Here is a 13,790-nt window from a genome sequence, read left to right as displayed (position 1 = left end):
ATGTCCATTATATTACATACATGAGTGTCCATGTCGAATAATTACAAACTCATTAGTGTGTTTCCTGGTGTAGAATGTCCGCTTGTTTCCCTTTGAGTCGGTACCTTACATTTTCATTCGAAACTTTTAAAGTATTGATAACTGATATTGTTTACAAAGTTTGATATATCCATCTTAAATACATTGCTATTGTGAAATACCTGCCTTTTCGAGGTAATACATCGGTCTAAGATACATTGTTATTGTGAAATTCCTGCCTTTTTGAGGTAATTTATCGGTCGAAAATGCATTGTTACTGTGAAGTACTTGCCTGTTTGAGGTAAGTTTTCCGTCTAAAAAGCATCGTTATTGTGAAATACTTGCCTTTTCGGGGTAATTTACCCGCCTAAAATACTTTGTTAATGTGAAATACCTGCCTTTTTGAGGTGACTACATTGTCCCTCGTGATTTTAAAGGTATTTTATAAAGTTTGATTTATCGGTCTAAAATGCATTCTTATTGTGAAATACTCAAATGTTCGAGCTAATTTATCCGTCAAATGCATCGTTATTGTGAAATACTTGCCTTTTCGAGGAGACCACATTGTCACACTGCGGGCCGGTATACACTTCTCACAAGGGTTGTTTGTGTTCACAAAGCCCTTCCTATAACACTTGTTGTCGATAAAACACGTGTTGTCCTATTACAAAATAATAAAACACGTGTTGTCCTATTACAAAATAATAAAACACATGTTGTCCTATTACAAAATAATAAAACACGTGTTGTCCTATTACAAAATGATAAAACACGTGTTGTCCTATTACAAAATGATAAAACACGTGTTGTCCTATTACAAAATGATAAAACACGTGTTGTCCTATTACAAAATAATAAAACACGTGTTGTCCTATTACAAAATAATAAAACACATGTTTTCCTATTACAAAATAATAAAACACAGGTTGTCCTAATACAAAATAATAAAACACATGTTGTCTTATTACAACATAATAAAACACGTGTTGTCCTATTACAAAATAATAAACACGTGTTGTCCTATTACAAAACCATGTAACACGGGTAGATAAGGATAATGAAGGCAAAATAAAGTCAAATGGAAACTTTCTCAAAAACCTCTGTCTATTTTCTGTAGAAGACAATTTCCTTAGGACCCCACCCCTCTCCTTGTTTTTCTTTCGAGAAAACTTTTTTTGCGAGAAAACATGGTTCTAAAGTGATACAAATATACAAATAAAAATGTATTTCAGAGAACAAGAGTCCATTGCCGAGGCTAGACAGCATTGTATGTCTCTCTGCTTTCATCTCTCCCGCTAAAAACATGGTTATGCTACCGGAAGAAGGAGATATATTATGTTTTTTATTAAGTTCAACAACCCTCAAAGAGAAAAACTACATGGAGATGGATGACAATCTTTGATAATAAGTACGTACTTTAATACTTTTAACTTAAAAAATCAGCACATCATAAACATGACATTCATTTTTTTTTATTTAATAATTAATAATCAATTTTTCTTTGTTTTCGTGCTAAATTTAAATAAAAAAGTCATATTAAATTATATTTTCAAACTTTCTTTCATAACCCGACAGAATTTTTAAAAATAGTGACATCAATGCTTAATTATCAGTATTTTTAATACATCAGACCCGTGTCTAGTACTCACAACTTTCTATATCAAGACGCTTTTTAGTTGCGTCATGTCAATATATTAATAAAAATATAAAAATGGTGAATGAGTTTGTATTTCCCCCTGCCACAAACGTACCCGGAAGCTGCATCCCGTTTTCATTGTGCATGTTTGACAGACATTGTCTACAGCGGAAACCATATTCGATAGCCTGTTTCCTAGGGAATCAAACACCTGTAAAGAAAAATCTATCTTGGACAAGGCTGACATGTAAATATAATCATGTAGGTATAGTAAATCAATTTCGTCTCGCTTTCTTGTATTGTACATTTGCCCAACACATAGAATAACTTTTTAAAGTTATTTTGGGGTTTAACAAAAATCTGAGATAACGTAAACAAAACATGTGTTTACCACAAGGTTCGAGTTATGAGCAAATATGTACGATGTAAAGGAAGATTGAAAGTAAGCAATCCTACAAGGACACATTGGATTATTTTCAATTATATTTTTAAGTAGAGCCGTTACGTTGCACCTGACAATTATAATGATTCCATATTTTTAAATTCATTTTCTTTTGAAGGCGATTGCTGTTCTCCGATATTTCAACCTTCAACATATTGAACGAGCATATCCTGGCCGCAAGTTCATCTGACATTTAAAAATGAAACACGTGTATTGGCACGTGAGCATGCATATTGACACGTGTAAAGCTGTGCACTTGCTCCACACGACCTGTACATGCAACCGTTCGATCGAAAAACGAAATATTCCTTTATAACACATGAAACTTTTTTGTATTTCTGTACAAACAATGCGAAGTTAGATTTTGAAACCAATATTTTTAATCTATATTATGAAATTGATAAATACAAATAATTAGACTTCCCAAAACGGGAAGGTTTCAAGCTTTACTAGATTCGGCTAGTGAGGTTTGCTCCTTTAGGAGAGCGTTCGTCTGGTGGCTAATCGGTCGCGAATTTTGAGGTTGAACTGTTTGTTAGTGACGTTTTACATACGGGAATTTTGGTGCCGTTAAAGGCTTTGCAAATTGAATTCTGACATCTTGATTTCACAGCCTATGTGAATATTAAACCGACCCGCTGACTATACATCTAATTTATACATTGTACATCCATTGTACTTCATAATCAATTTTAATACATGGAACGTGTACTTTGTACAATCCTTTTCCATTGTCAGTGTAATGTGACCGGTTGAGGTGTGCTGCGCGGTGCCTCTGACGGTATGCTTGCGAGATAGCACTCTAAAATTGGCAATAACTTCCACTTTAGGAGATTTCAGAAAAAATGGCGTGACGTCACAGAAAGTTAACATCCGGGTCCTCAAAGGTACAAACACAGTATGGCGACTAATAAAAACAATAACAGATGTAGTCTGCTACACAATCGATACTTTGACACAAGAATACACTTTCATACTTGCAAATTCCGATTTTAAAATGCTTTCTTATTTTTTCAGAGGTTACAGACATTTTTGTATTTACAATTGTTTATTGCTTAACATATTTGTGTAGATTTAGTGTTGAAGCCAGCTTGCGAAGCGATGCCGGGCTGTCACACATACCCGGTTTTTATCACGTAGAAATCTATGCTGTGAAAAAGTTATGAATAGATAATTGATTTTATTGTGTCATGTTTCTGTTACACATGAAAAACCTGTTAACAACACTATTTATATAACGAAATAGGAACCACCTGGTCAGACCACGGCCGCTCGTGCATGGCTTCGCTGGTAGATCACCTCAGGCCACAACCCATAGTTTGGTAAATTAATAATATTAATACGTAATTACCAAAACATATCTCAAAAACTACTAAAAAGATATATATTTCGTTCTTTACCATATAAATCTTGTTTTAAAGGAATGCTGTTAACAACTGTGTTAAACGCGCAAGCAGATCTTCATGTGTACGTAAATGTACACGTATGGCTGCCGATATCTCGAAATATAAAATGGTGAAATCGTTGTAAATTTCATTTTTTTTTTAATTTTCAGTCGCTTTTATTCCACGGGCTGCTATGTGAATTCTCAAATTGAAGTGAAATTACTTTAAAATAATTTAAATACATGTTAGATAGACAACATTTAAATTTATGAATACAGATCGTAGTAGTACTGCATGCCGACCAGTACACATTACGCATGGCATAGAGAATTCTAAAATACTCCAAGTTCTGTTTTAAAATATAGTAAAAAGCAACCATAAACTGACGCATTTGTATGTCATAAACTAAATTCCAAAATTGCAGACGAAAAAGTTATCCAGAATACGCAATTTTAAGACTCTGGAAAAGGACAAAATTCGGGATCTCGGCAGTACTGTATACGTAATGGCTGCCATGCGCTTGGGGTAATCTACGAAAGCAAATTTTTATTTAGTCATAATCACACATTGTAAAGTGTTTTAGCAAGTAATACTTAGAAAACGGTAATCGCTTATTAAAGTGTGAGTATGATATTTTTGGGAACTTGGAATTAAATATGTATTTCAAGCTGATATTTGCAATATTCTGTCAATGTTTATACGTAATGGCGACCGTGTTTTTTCTCGTGGCGGTCGAAAATAGAGTATAAACATAGTAAAATATATGAATACCATATGTTTATATTTATATATTATTGTTACATATTTCTATTTACACTTTTTGAAATTGAAAAAAAAAAACAGTACATGGATTGCCGTACTATTTATTACAATAAAATGTAAACAAACATCGCAAGCGGCTATGTTCCCACCATGTTAATGTGTACAGCTATACGGAGTTGTACCTTTGAGCGCCCGGATGTACCTTTTTGTGACGTCATCGCCATCTTTTCTGAAATCTCCTATTGTAAAGAGACCCAACACAAACATACCGCAGCCTCCCAAAATACACATCCATTCACTCATACACATCGCATATAGGGAAGGTCGTCCTTATTATAATCCTTAATGTAAATAAAACAACCAATAATCCGAGTTTCCGAAGAGTCTTGAGAGATATGTGCATTCTCTATACTTACATATGCCTGGTACGTTGTAAAGTTCGTCCCTCGGGACTCCTGTGGAAGGAGACACTCCACCGTTTCTATATTGATATAACGCATGACTGTCCTCTCCATGTTACTACTGGGTACCCAGACTCCGTCCTTAAACTGTAATCAGACCATATAAGGCAATTACCAATCAAGACCCAGGACCTCATTAAACTTACACTTCAGTAAGGTTATTTCAGTCGGAACATGCCAACTTTCTTGGCCCAGTTTCATGAACATTCCTTAAATTTAAGGAATCCCTTAACTTAAAATTCTTCATAAGAAGGCATTACAAAAGTTAAGGAAAAATCTTTAGTTAAGGAGAGTTTCCTTAAAATCCGTAATGCTTTCCTATGGAGAATTTTAAGATAAGGGATTCCTTAAATTTAAGGAATGTTCGTGAAACTGGGCCCTGGTTTTACCAAAAACTAGAACCAAGACAGATGGACACATGCGACTGAGTAAATATGCCGTTTCCTTTGAATTGATCTACCTTTAGCATTTATTGCTGCTAAAACAACAAGACCCACCTTTTCCAACTGGCATATTAGAAAGGACACTTATTTATTCATAATTTATGTGAACTTTCCTCTATATTAGTATTACTTTATAGGATATTTTATGTTTACTGTGTTGCTTTCTGGGATTTGTTTTCGTTTTAGTAACTAAAGTTCGCTAACCCCATGTTCATAAAAGGCGACCTAATTTGTGATTGATATTTTCTATTTGAAAATTATTTTTATAGTAATGGTAGCATCACATTTAACGTCCAGAACAGGGTACTTAGATGACTGATCGGTTAGAATGTGCTGCTATCTGTCTTCAGTGAAATAGCATTGTAAAAGATTGTAAAAAGTTCCATTTGCTCAAGGAGGAAGCCGTCCTTAATTAAAAGGTTGTACCTGTCGATCACACGACTGAATTCAAAACAACAAAGGTTTCTGATTTCCGTATTATGTATTGTATACCCAATATGCACCATTATATCCTCCATGCGGCAAAATTAATTATAGCTATAAACATTTATATTGTGTGTGTCCCACTTGCCTGAACTTGACGCACTGCACACCCTCCGCTAAAATTTTTCAGAGGTCGTTTAAGGTACATTCGGATACTTCCGCATCCGCCCGATCGTGTGTCACATGTGGTAAATGGTATCTGGAGAACAGGACGCGGGGTTGTGACAACTTTCGTCGAATAAGGACTGGTAGTTGTGGTTGTTGGAGTGGTAGTTATAGTAGTTGGAGTGGTAGCTGTGGTTGTTGGAGTGGTAGTAGTTATAGGTATAGTAGTTTTTGGAGTAGTAGTTGTAGTCGTTGGAGTTGTAGTTGTGGTTGTAGGTTTGGTAGTTGTGGTTGTTGGAGTGGTGGTGGTTTTAATTGTTGGAGTGGTAGTTGTGGTTGTTGGAGTGGTAGTTGTGGTTGTTGGAGTGGTAGTTGTGGTTGTTGGAGTTGGAGTTGTGGTTGTTGGAGTTGGAGTTGTGGTTGTTGGAGTGGTAGTTGTTGTTGTTGGAGTTGTAGTTGTTGTTGTTGTTGGAGTGGTAGTTGTTGTTGCTGGAGTGGTAGTTGTGGTTGTTGGAGTGGTAGTTGTGGTTGTTGGAGTGGTAGTTGTTGTTGTTGGAGTGGTAGTTGTGGTTGTTGGAGTGGTAGTTGTGGTTGTTGGAGTGGTAGTTGTTGTTGTTGGAGTGGTGGTTGTGGTTGTTGGAGTGGTAGTTGTGGTTGTTGGAGTGGTAGTTGTGGTTGTTGGAGTGGTAGTTGTGGTTGTTGGAGTGGTAGTTGTTTGTTGTTGGAGTGGTAGTTGTGGTTGTTGGAGTGGTAGTTGTGGCTGTTGGAGTGGTAGTTGTGGTTGTTGGAGTGGTAGTTGTGGTTGTTGAAGTGGTAGTTGTGGTTGTTGGAGTTGAAGTGGTAGTTGTGGTGGTTATTGTAGTGGTTAGAGTGGTGGTAGTGGTAGTAGTCGTAGGAATTGTAGTTGTGGTTTTTGGAGTGGTAGTCGTTGGAGTTGTAGTTGTTGTTGTTGGAGTGGTAGTCGTCGGAGCTGTAGTTGTTGTTGTTGGAGTGGTAGTCGGCGGAGCTGTAGTTGTTGGAGTGGTAGTCGCCGGAATTGTAGTTGTTGTTGTTGGAGGGGTAGTTATCAGAGTTGTTGTTGGGATGGCAGTTGTAGTTGATTGAGACAGTGTCGTAGAGGAGGTAGTTGAGGTAGACAACGTCGTTGAAACTGAAATGAAGAATTGTTAATTTACATTTTATATCATTGTTACCTATACACTTGGAGTCCCAAAACTTTAAGCACACTTTAGTTTCGTGTCAACTGTCGTGTTAATGCCTACTAGTGAATTATTGAAAATATTACCTAGTTTCTGCAAACACTCCACTCCTTGGTAACCATAGTAACATATACATCCGCCGTCACTACAAAATCCGTTATTGTAACAATTCCCTGGACACATGGTCACATTCATGTAGCTATCACGTGTTAAATTAGTATCCATGTCAACTGGTTTAGAAACTAGTGTAGATTCACATATACTTTCCGTAAGTCTGAGAATATTTGATTTCCATGACGACTCATTGTTTATCATCGCCATGGAAATACACATCTCTATAATAAACTGTATTTTATCCTGAATGTACTCTGCACATGTGTCGGCTATGTCCGATGCCAATACGAACTCGCCACATCTTTCACTAGCGATTGCCTCGCTTACAGTTTCTTCTATATCCATATCAGACAAATCTTCGTCTCCTTCAAATCTGTAATCCGGCGGTATTACAACCTTATTCCACCAGTCATATGTGACGTCTTTGAATCTTCTGAACGGATGTGACGTCACAAATGGTTTCACTTCCGGACAAGGGTTGCCCGCTGACGCTGAAGAACAATCGCAAGCGACATCAAATTCGTTGGCCATGCTTGGTGCAGGTGTGCGGTCAAAATAACTGCGATCAGGAGCAAACCTAATCAAAAGTATGTCATTGTTATTTTTCTTTAAAACATAAAAATAACTGCAAATAATCAATATGGTGTCCTTCATTTGTATTTTGTTATTCATAGCATCACGACTGGTTGTAAATTTAATTAAGCAAACTGAGTGTTTTCCTTCTTATACATAAGAACTAAGAATTTTACATAAAAAAAATTGAACTGATCTTAGGTTAATGATAATTTAGATGCCATGAATATAACACAGAATTAAAATGACCAACTGGTGCGCCTCCTTATTAAAACCCATAGATTATATTAATAACCATCAATTAAATAAGTGTTACACAACATCTCAATAAAGTATCGCAAAATATGAGTAGTATATACCTCCATGAATTCGCACTAGTAGGTGGCGCAGGCAGTCTGTTTACTTCCGGTCCAGAAGATATATCGACTGATGTGATTGGTCCGCATAATCCCTCCGCCTTTCCTGTGTAATATCCGGATACATGGACGGCAATACCCATCTCTCCGGAATTTATATCCAGGCGAACACGTGCTTCTGCGTTTAGTAGTATCTAAAGGAATCATATTTAGAAATCATCTTTAATGGAAAATGACGATTTTAAACGCACCATATACATCTGACATAATTTTATGTTTAAAATAATAATTTAATACAGGCGGTTGAATTTATATTTTTAAATCAGGTTAATAAGATATGAAATATCAATGGAATACGTGTAATTATTATACATTAATTTGATAAAAAAAATCATCGGAAGTACCGTGTATGTTTTGCAAAGCTGACAATATTGAAAAAAAGAGGTGATCGTGGAGAAATGTGTTTGTATATTTTGAAAAAATAAAGATAATTTTATTTGAGTTTCGATGATTCTCTCTAGCACATTTATCTACATCATCTACACCATGAAAATATTTTCGTAGTATTTTGTGTACATTGAATTACCCAAAGAAAAAAATCAAACCATTCAGAAAGTTTTATTAACCAAATACTGTGTTTGTCTATATGAAACAATTTACACTTTAAACCTACATGAATTAGACGATTGTTCCTTCCCTCCAAAACCTTCATATTGGAAACGATTGGTCCACCGCTGCCGTAAGACTGTAACCGGAAGTCTACCTCGATGTCGTCCACTTCACTTCTTGTATTTTGCCGACACATATCAATAGTGACAACATTTTCTTTGTACCTCAACACCACACCACATATACATAGGCCTCCTTTCTTCGAGCAGTGACGAACACGCATATGTATCTGCAAATTTCAAGTTTCATTCATTCATGATTATCATTGCTACAATCACAGGTGTTCGTTTCTAATATAAGTATAATACTGGGTCAAGGTCTATAACTCGGCCGGCCATATAACACTACCCAATTTCAGAAAAAGTATGATTATTAACCAACAGTATAGAATATGACAATAGGAATACTCTCACCTGTGCTACAATATGATAAAAGAAAGCAAAGCAAAATGCTACCGCATAATTCGCAGAAAAAAAGAAATTCATGAAAATAAAATCTGCGAACAAATTTCAATTTGTACTATGATACTTTTTTTAGATTTATTTTGCTTAAATTAATTTTATTGTTTGCATAGCAGCTTTTACATCATATGTTGTCCATGATCATGACGAGAAAGGACACCAAGAAAGTAATAATACATACCAAATGTAAAAAATAATCATATCCATACCTACCTCTATTTTACTATCAGTACTTTGGAATAAAACATACGTTCCTCGCCTTCTTAGTCTTTCTTTCCTGTAAAGAGGATAGTACATTTTTATCCTAAACAATTTTGCAAGTCTGTGATAGTTTAAAAGATACGGAGCAGTTCATTCAGCCAAGGAGGTAGGTGAGAAGGTTGTCACTGTCTCTTTAATCTAGTAAACATGTAGCAAAACCCTTCTCTTGTTACCTCCCCCCTGTCTCTCATGGAATGGCCTATCTACAAAATTGATGTGTAACCAATATGCTCCAACCAACGTTTACTAGGCATTGTTTCTACAAGATTTACAAACAGAATTTTTTGGACGAAATGGTAATTTTCTCATCAATGGCCTTAAATTAGATAGGGACAAATTTAATAAAATATTTATTTCACCATTACCATTATAATTATTTATTTTCTGAAGTGCTTGACAGAATTCCGTGAAAATACATGGAAAATGGTGTGTAAATTGTACATTACGTTTAAAGAAGTTATTTTTATGTTGACGATGTCGGTATCTAATGTGATCATTCGTGAGGAGTATGGTTGCAAAACTAAAAAAAATAGTCTTATGTTCCCTATCCTTGTGTGTGTTCATACCTCAAATTAAAAGTTAAAAGTTGTACTCCCGACACAGCAAAACACGTAGCCGATGGTAGGTCATATACAGTTAACTACAAAACAATGACAAATGATAAGAACAAAATAGTACAATGCTTCTTTTTTTGTTTTCTTGATTTACAGCAAAAATAAATATAGAATAAATCAGTCGTACAAAATGCAGCTTATGTACTTATTTCGATGCAATTAAAGTTTAGCGCAAAACAATTTCGAACAGTTTGGCGCAATGATACATTATCATGTTCACCATAATAGCGTCATAAACAAAACATTGAAAATAAATTAGCGCAACAAAGGTTCCGCGAAAAGTGCTAAATAATCATTACTACTAAAATATGTACATTTACAGTTCAATGTATATGAGTTCGTCAAACACTCAAAGAAAAGTAAAATTATCATTAATCAATAATCAATACCTATAATATAAATATTACAATGCAATATGTTTCCATCAGTTATGTCCACAGCAAATAATTATTTATCAAAAATGAAACCTTCCTACGGGAAAAAAATGTGTTACAGTTAACCTTTTACCTTTTCAACTGACCATTATTTTGTTCATTTAGAAAGGAATCTCAAATACTAACGTAAGATTTAAACAGCGCGCCTTCCCATAGTCGTCCGTCCTGGAAGAATATGTCTCCAGTAATATCATATTCCTCTGGTTCCAGATTATACAGGTTTCTGGCCACACCGACCATGATTTGGCTTAAATCACATATATTCCTAGGACACCGCTTAACTCTCCGAAGGGGTATTTTACAGGAGGAAAACAAGACCTTCGAAAAACTGTCTTCTGAAATAGAAATCAAATTCTTCATTTGATATGCTTGTTTTTCCTGAAGGGAATAGAAAAACAATAAGACAGTTATTTTACAGTTTGATCACAAGTTTAATTCTCTGTGTTTCCTATTTCTAGTCATGTAATTTTTTATACGGATTGCTAACTCAAACTAAATTGAATATTAAGAATTTGAAAAGATATTGAAAATGAAGCAATTCTGTTAAGTCTTCGAAAATGTATGATTACACATTTTTTTCAAACGGAAACAAATTAAGCGGCATGATTTGCGTAATTAAGATTAAGGTAAGTATGATAGCGATGATGCATTATGAAAAAGGGAATAATATTTTGCTGATATTTTTTCCTCAAAGTAAAGGAAACAAATTAAACGGCATGATTTGCGTAATTAAGATTTAGGAAAGTATGATAACGATGATACAGTATGAAAAAGGGAATTATATTACTCATTGATATCACAAAGACTGTTAGAATGCTAATAAAAAAGACCTGTTCTAGTCGAAAAGAAAATGTATTATATAGTAACAGTAAATAGAGAATAGTGGCTGTTACGATTGTTATGACATTTAAAACACTTCGATGTATTAACGGTAACAGAACCTGTAGTTGTTATTGCCTAGTTTTAACAATATTTTATTTTTCATTGGACATGCATATACAGAATTATAGTGCAAAACATTAGATATTTAAGATTGGAAAACAGACTTGAAGCTTATATAACTTTCTTTCATAGATGTAGAGCCTAGTGTCAAGACGAGATTAGCCCCACATGAGTTAGCTCGCCTTCTCCGTGCCTTGTTACAGAGTAAACGTTGTATGATCTTACAAATATAAATCAATACCTGAGTATGAGTCTACCCGGAAAATGATATTAGTACCAGCTGCAGAACCTGATTTTAAGGCTACTGCAAGGTTAGTACTAGCTATTTTATCTAAGGATGAGTCTAGCCTGAATATGAGATAGTATTAGCTTCTTTACCCGTGTTTAAGGCTAGCCTGAAGATGCGGTTAGTACTAGCTATATTACCTGACGATGAGTCTAGCCTAAAGATGAGATTAGTACTATCTACTTTTCCCGTGTTTAAGGCTAGCCTGAAGATGCGGTTAGTACTAGCTATTTTACTTGACGATGTGTCTAGCCTAAAGATGAGATTAGTACTATCTACTTTACCCGTGTTTAAGGCTAGCCTGAAGATGCGGTTAGTACTAGCTATTTTACCTGACGATGAGTCTAGCCTAAAGATGAGATTAGTACTATCTACTTTACCCGTGTTTGAGGCTAGCCTGAAGATGCGGTTAGTACTAGCTATATTACCTGACGATGAGTCTAGTCTGAAGATGAGATTAGTACCAGCTACATTACCCGTGTTTGAGGCTAGCCTGAAGATGCGGTTAGTACTAGCTATATTACCTGACGATGTGTCTAGTCTGAAGATGAGATTAGTACCAGCTACATTACCCGAGTTTGTGTCTAGCCTGAAGATGCGGTTAGTACTAGCTATTTTACCTGACGTTGAGTCTAGCCTGAATATGATGTCAGTACCAGCTACATTACCTGAGTTTGTGTCTAGCCTGAAGATGCGGTGAGTCTAGCCTGAATATGATGTCAGTACTAGCTACATTACCTGAGTTTGAGTCTAGCCTGAAGACAAGGTTAGTACCAGCTACATTACCTGAGTTTGAGTCTAGCCTGAAGATGAGATTAGCCCCACACGAGTTAGCTCGCCTTCTCCGTCGCTTGTTACATAGAATAGGTAGTCGTGATACCCATGTGAGGTTCTGTACGGGGCTGTCCTCTGTTAGGGTGACGTTACCGTCTTGTATCTGTATATTGCGGTGATTTATCATCGCGAGTTTTAATTTCTTGTGAACTTTTATCGCACTCAAAAAAATCGTTGATTTACAGAATATATTTGTACAGTTATTTAATTCAGAGAAAACAACTGCGACTTTCTTTTTGATACGAGCTATAAACGTACAGAGAAATATCGCGCTGAAATGTGTTTACGTTCTTATAGAAATGATAACGATTGTATAAATTTACTATTGATACTAATCTTTTCAAGATCACATTTGCGCTAAACTTGCAATGAATAGATTTATACGAGTTACCGTTCTTGTAATTGCTTTCATTTATTGGATGTGACCAGATGTCCCGCGACTTTTTTTGATTTCCCGCGACTTACAGACTTAACTTTCCGGATCAAAATAAAAAAGTTTCCTTAAAAGCATTAGTAACACCAGAAAATACACACCGATGGCCTATTAAATTTTGCGATATTTTTATTTCAAAAGAAGTTCACGAAGATTACTATTCGCTGAATTAACAATTGAATGATAATTCCTATCGATATAGATGATGTAGATTTTAATTCGCCGAGATAAACTTTAGCGAATTTACTTGAAATCATGAAATTCGCGAAAGTAAATCACACGCAAAAAAAATTGGTTTACAGTAATCGAATTGGATAACAAAATGACGAAAAACGCATAAAGCATTTGGTTTTTTAAATATTTTATTTCAGCTTTTATTCTATTTCTAACAAAAACTGTAAACGGGAATTCTCAGATTTTTGCGTAAATATACATGTTGCCCCATTGCATGTTCAAAGAAGCTTTGTCTCTCCTGAATCCGTTTACGTTTTGGTTTTTAATTAAACTTTTGCCTCTTATAAGAAGTGTTATTTTTTTAAATCGTGCAATTATTTGAAAGGCCTTCTGTTAAATATTTTCAAATATTTCTCAAATTTCAATATTATATAATACGCATATCGTTCCCTATAAAATCTTCAATGACAAGCACGTGTAATGTTGATCATACATTGGACCCCCCACTGTGATATGAACACATGTTTATTATATGATCGTATCATATTGAATGGGAAATGGGAATATGTAACTGAGATATTAATGATAACATTTTTGTTGTACAAAGTAGCCTACCTTGACGCCCAAGAAGTAAGGGTCGCTGGATATCTCACCAGAGGGCGCTCCAGATACCGGCTGCACTGCGCATGTTATCTGAAAAGATAA

General features: G+C 35.3%; 1 protein-coding gene across 1 annotated transcript in view; it reads right to left on the bottom strand.

Moving 5' to 3' along the window:
• LOC138310390 (von Willebrand factor D and EGF domain-containing protein-like) overlaps nt 1-13,790 on the bottom strand; it is an 89,143-nt gene that overhangs the window by 17,966 nt on the left and 57,387 nt on the right. The window contains 13 exon segments of the mRNA XM_069251595.1: nt 565-679; nt 1,770-1,865; nt 4,660-4,791; nt 5,719-6,054; nt 6,056-6,885; nt 7,021-7,625; nt 7,981-8,171; nt 8,651-8,875; nt 9,321-9,384; nt 9,935-10,008; nt 10,543-10,751; nt 12,431-12,581; nt 13,701-13,778. Of these exon segments, the coding sequence (XP_069107696.1) occupies nt 565-679; nt 1,770-1,865; nt 4,660-4,791; nt 5,719-6,054; nt 6,056-6,885; nt 7,021-7,625; nt 7,981-8,171; nt 8,651-8,875; nt 9,321-9,384; nt 9,935-10,008; nt 10,543-10,751; nt 12,431-12,581; nt 13,701-13,778 (3,106 nt within the window).

The sequence above is a fragment of the Argopecten irradians genome, chromosome 16 (genome assembly GCF_041381155.1).
Source record: "Argopecten irradians isolate NY chromosome 16, Ai_NY, whole genome shotgun sequence".
NCBI classification, from domain to species: domain Eukaryota; kingdom Metazoa; phylum Mollusca; class Bivalvia; order Pectinida; family Pectinidae; genus Argopecten; species Argopecten irradians.
Note: the sequence above shows the minus strand (reverse complement) of the source record. Positions and strands in the feature narration are given on the sequence as shown.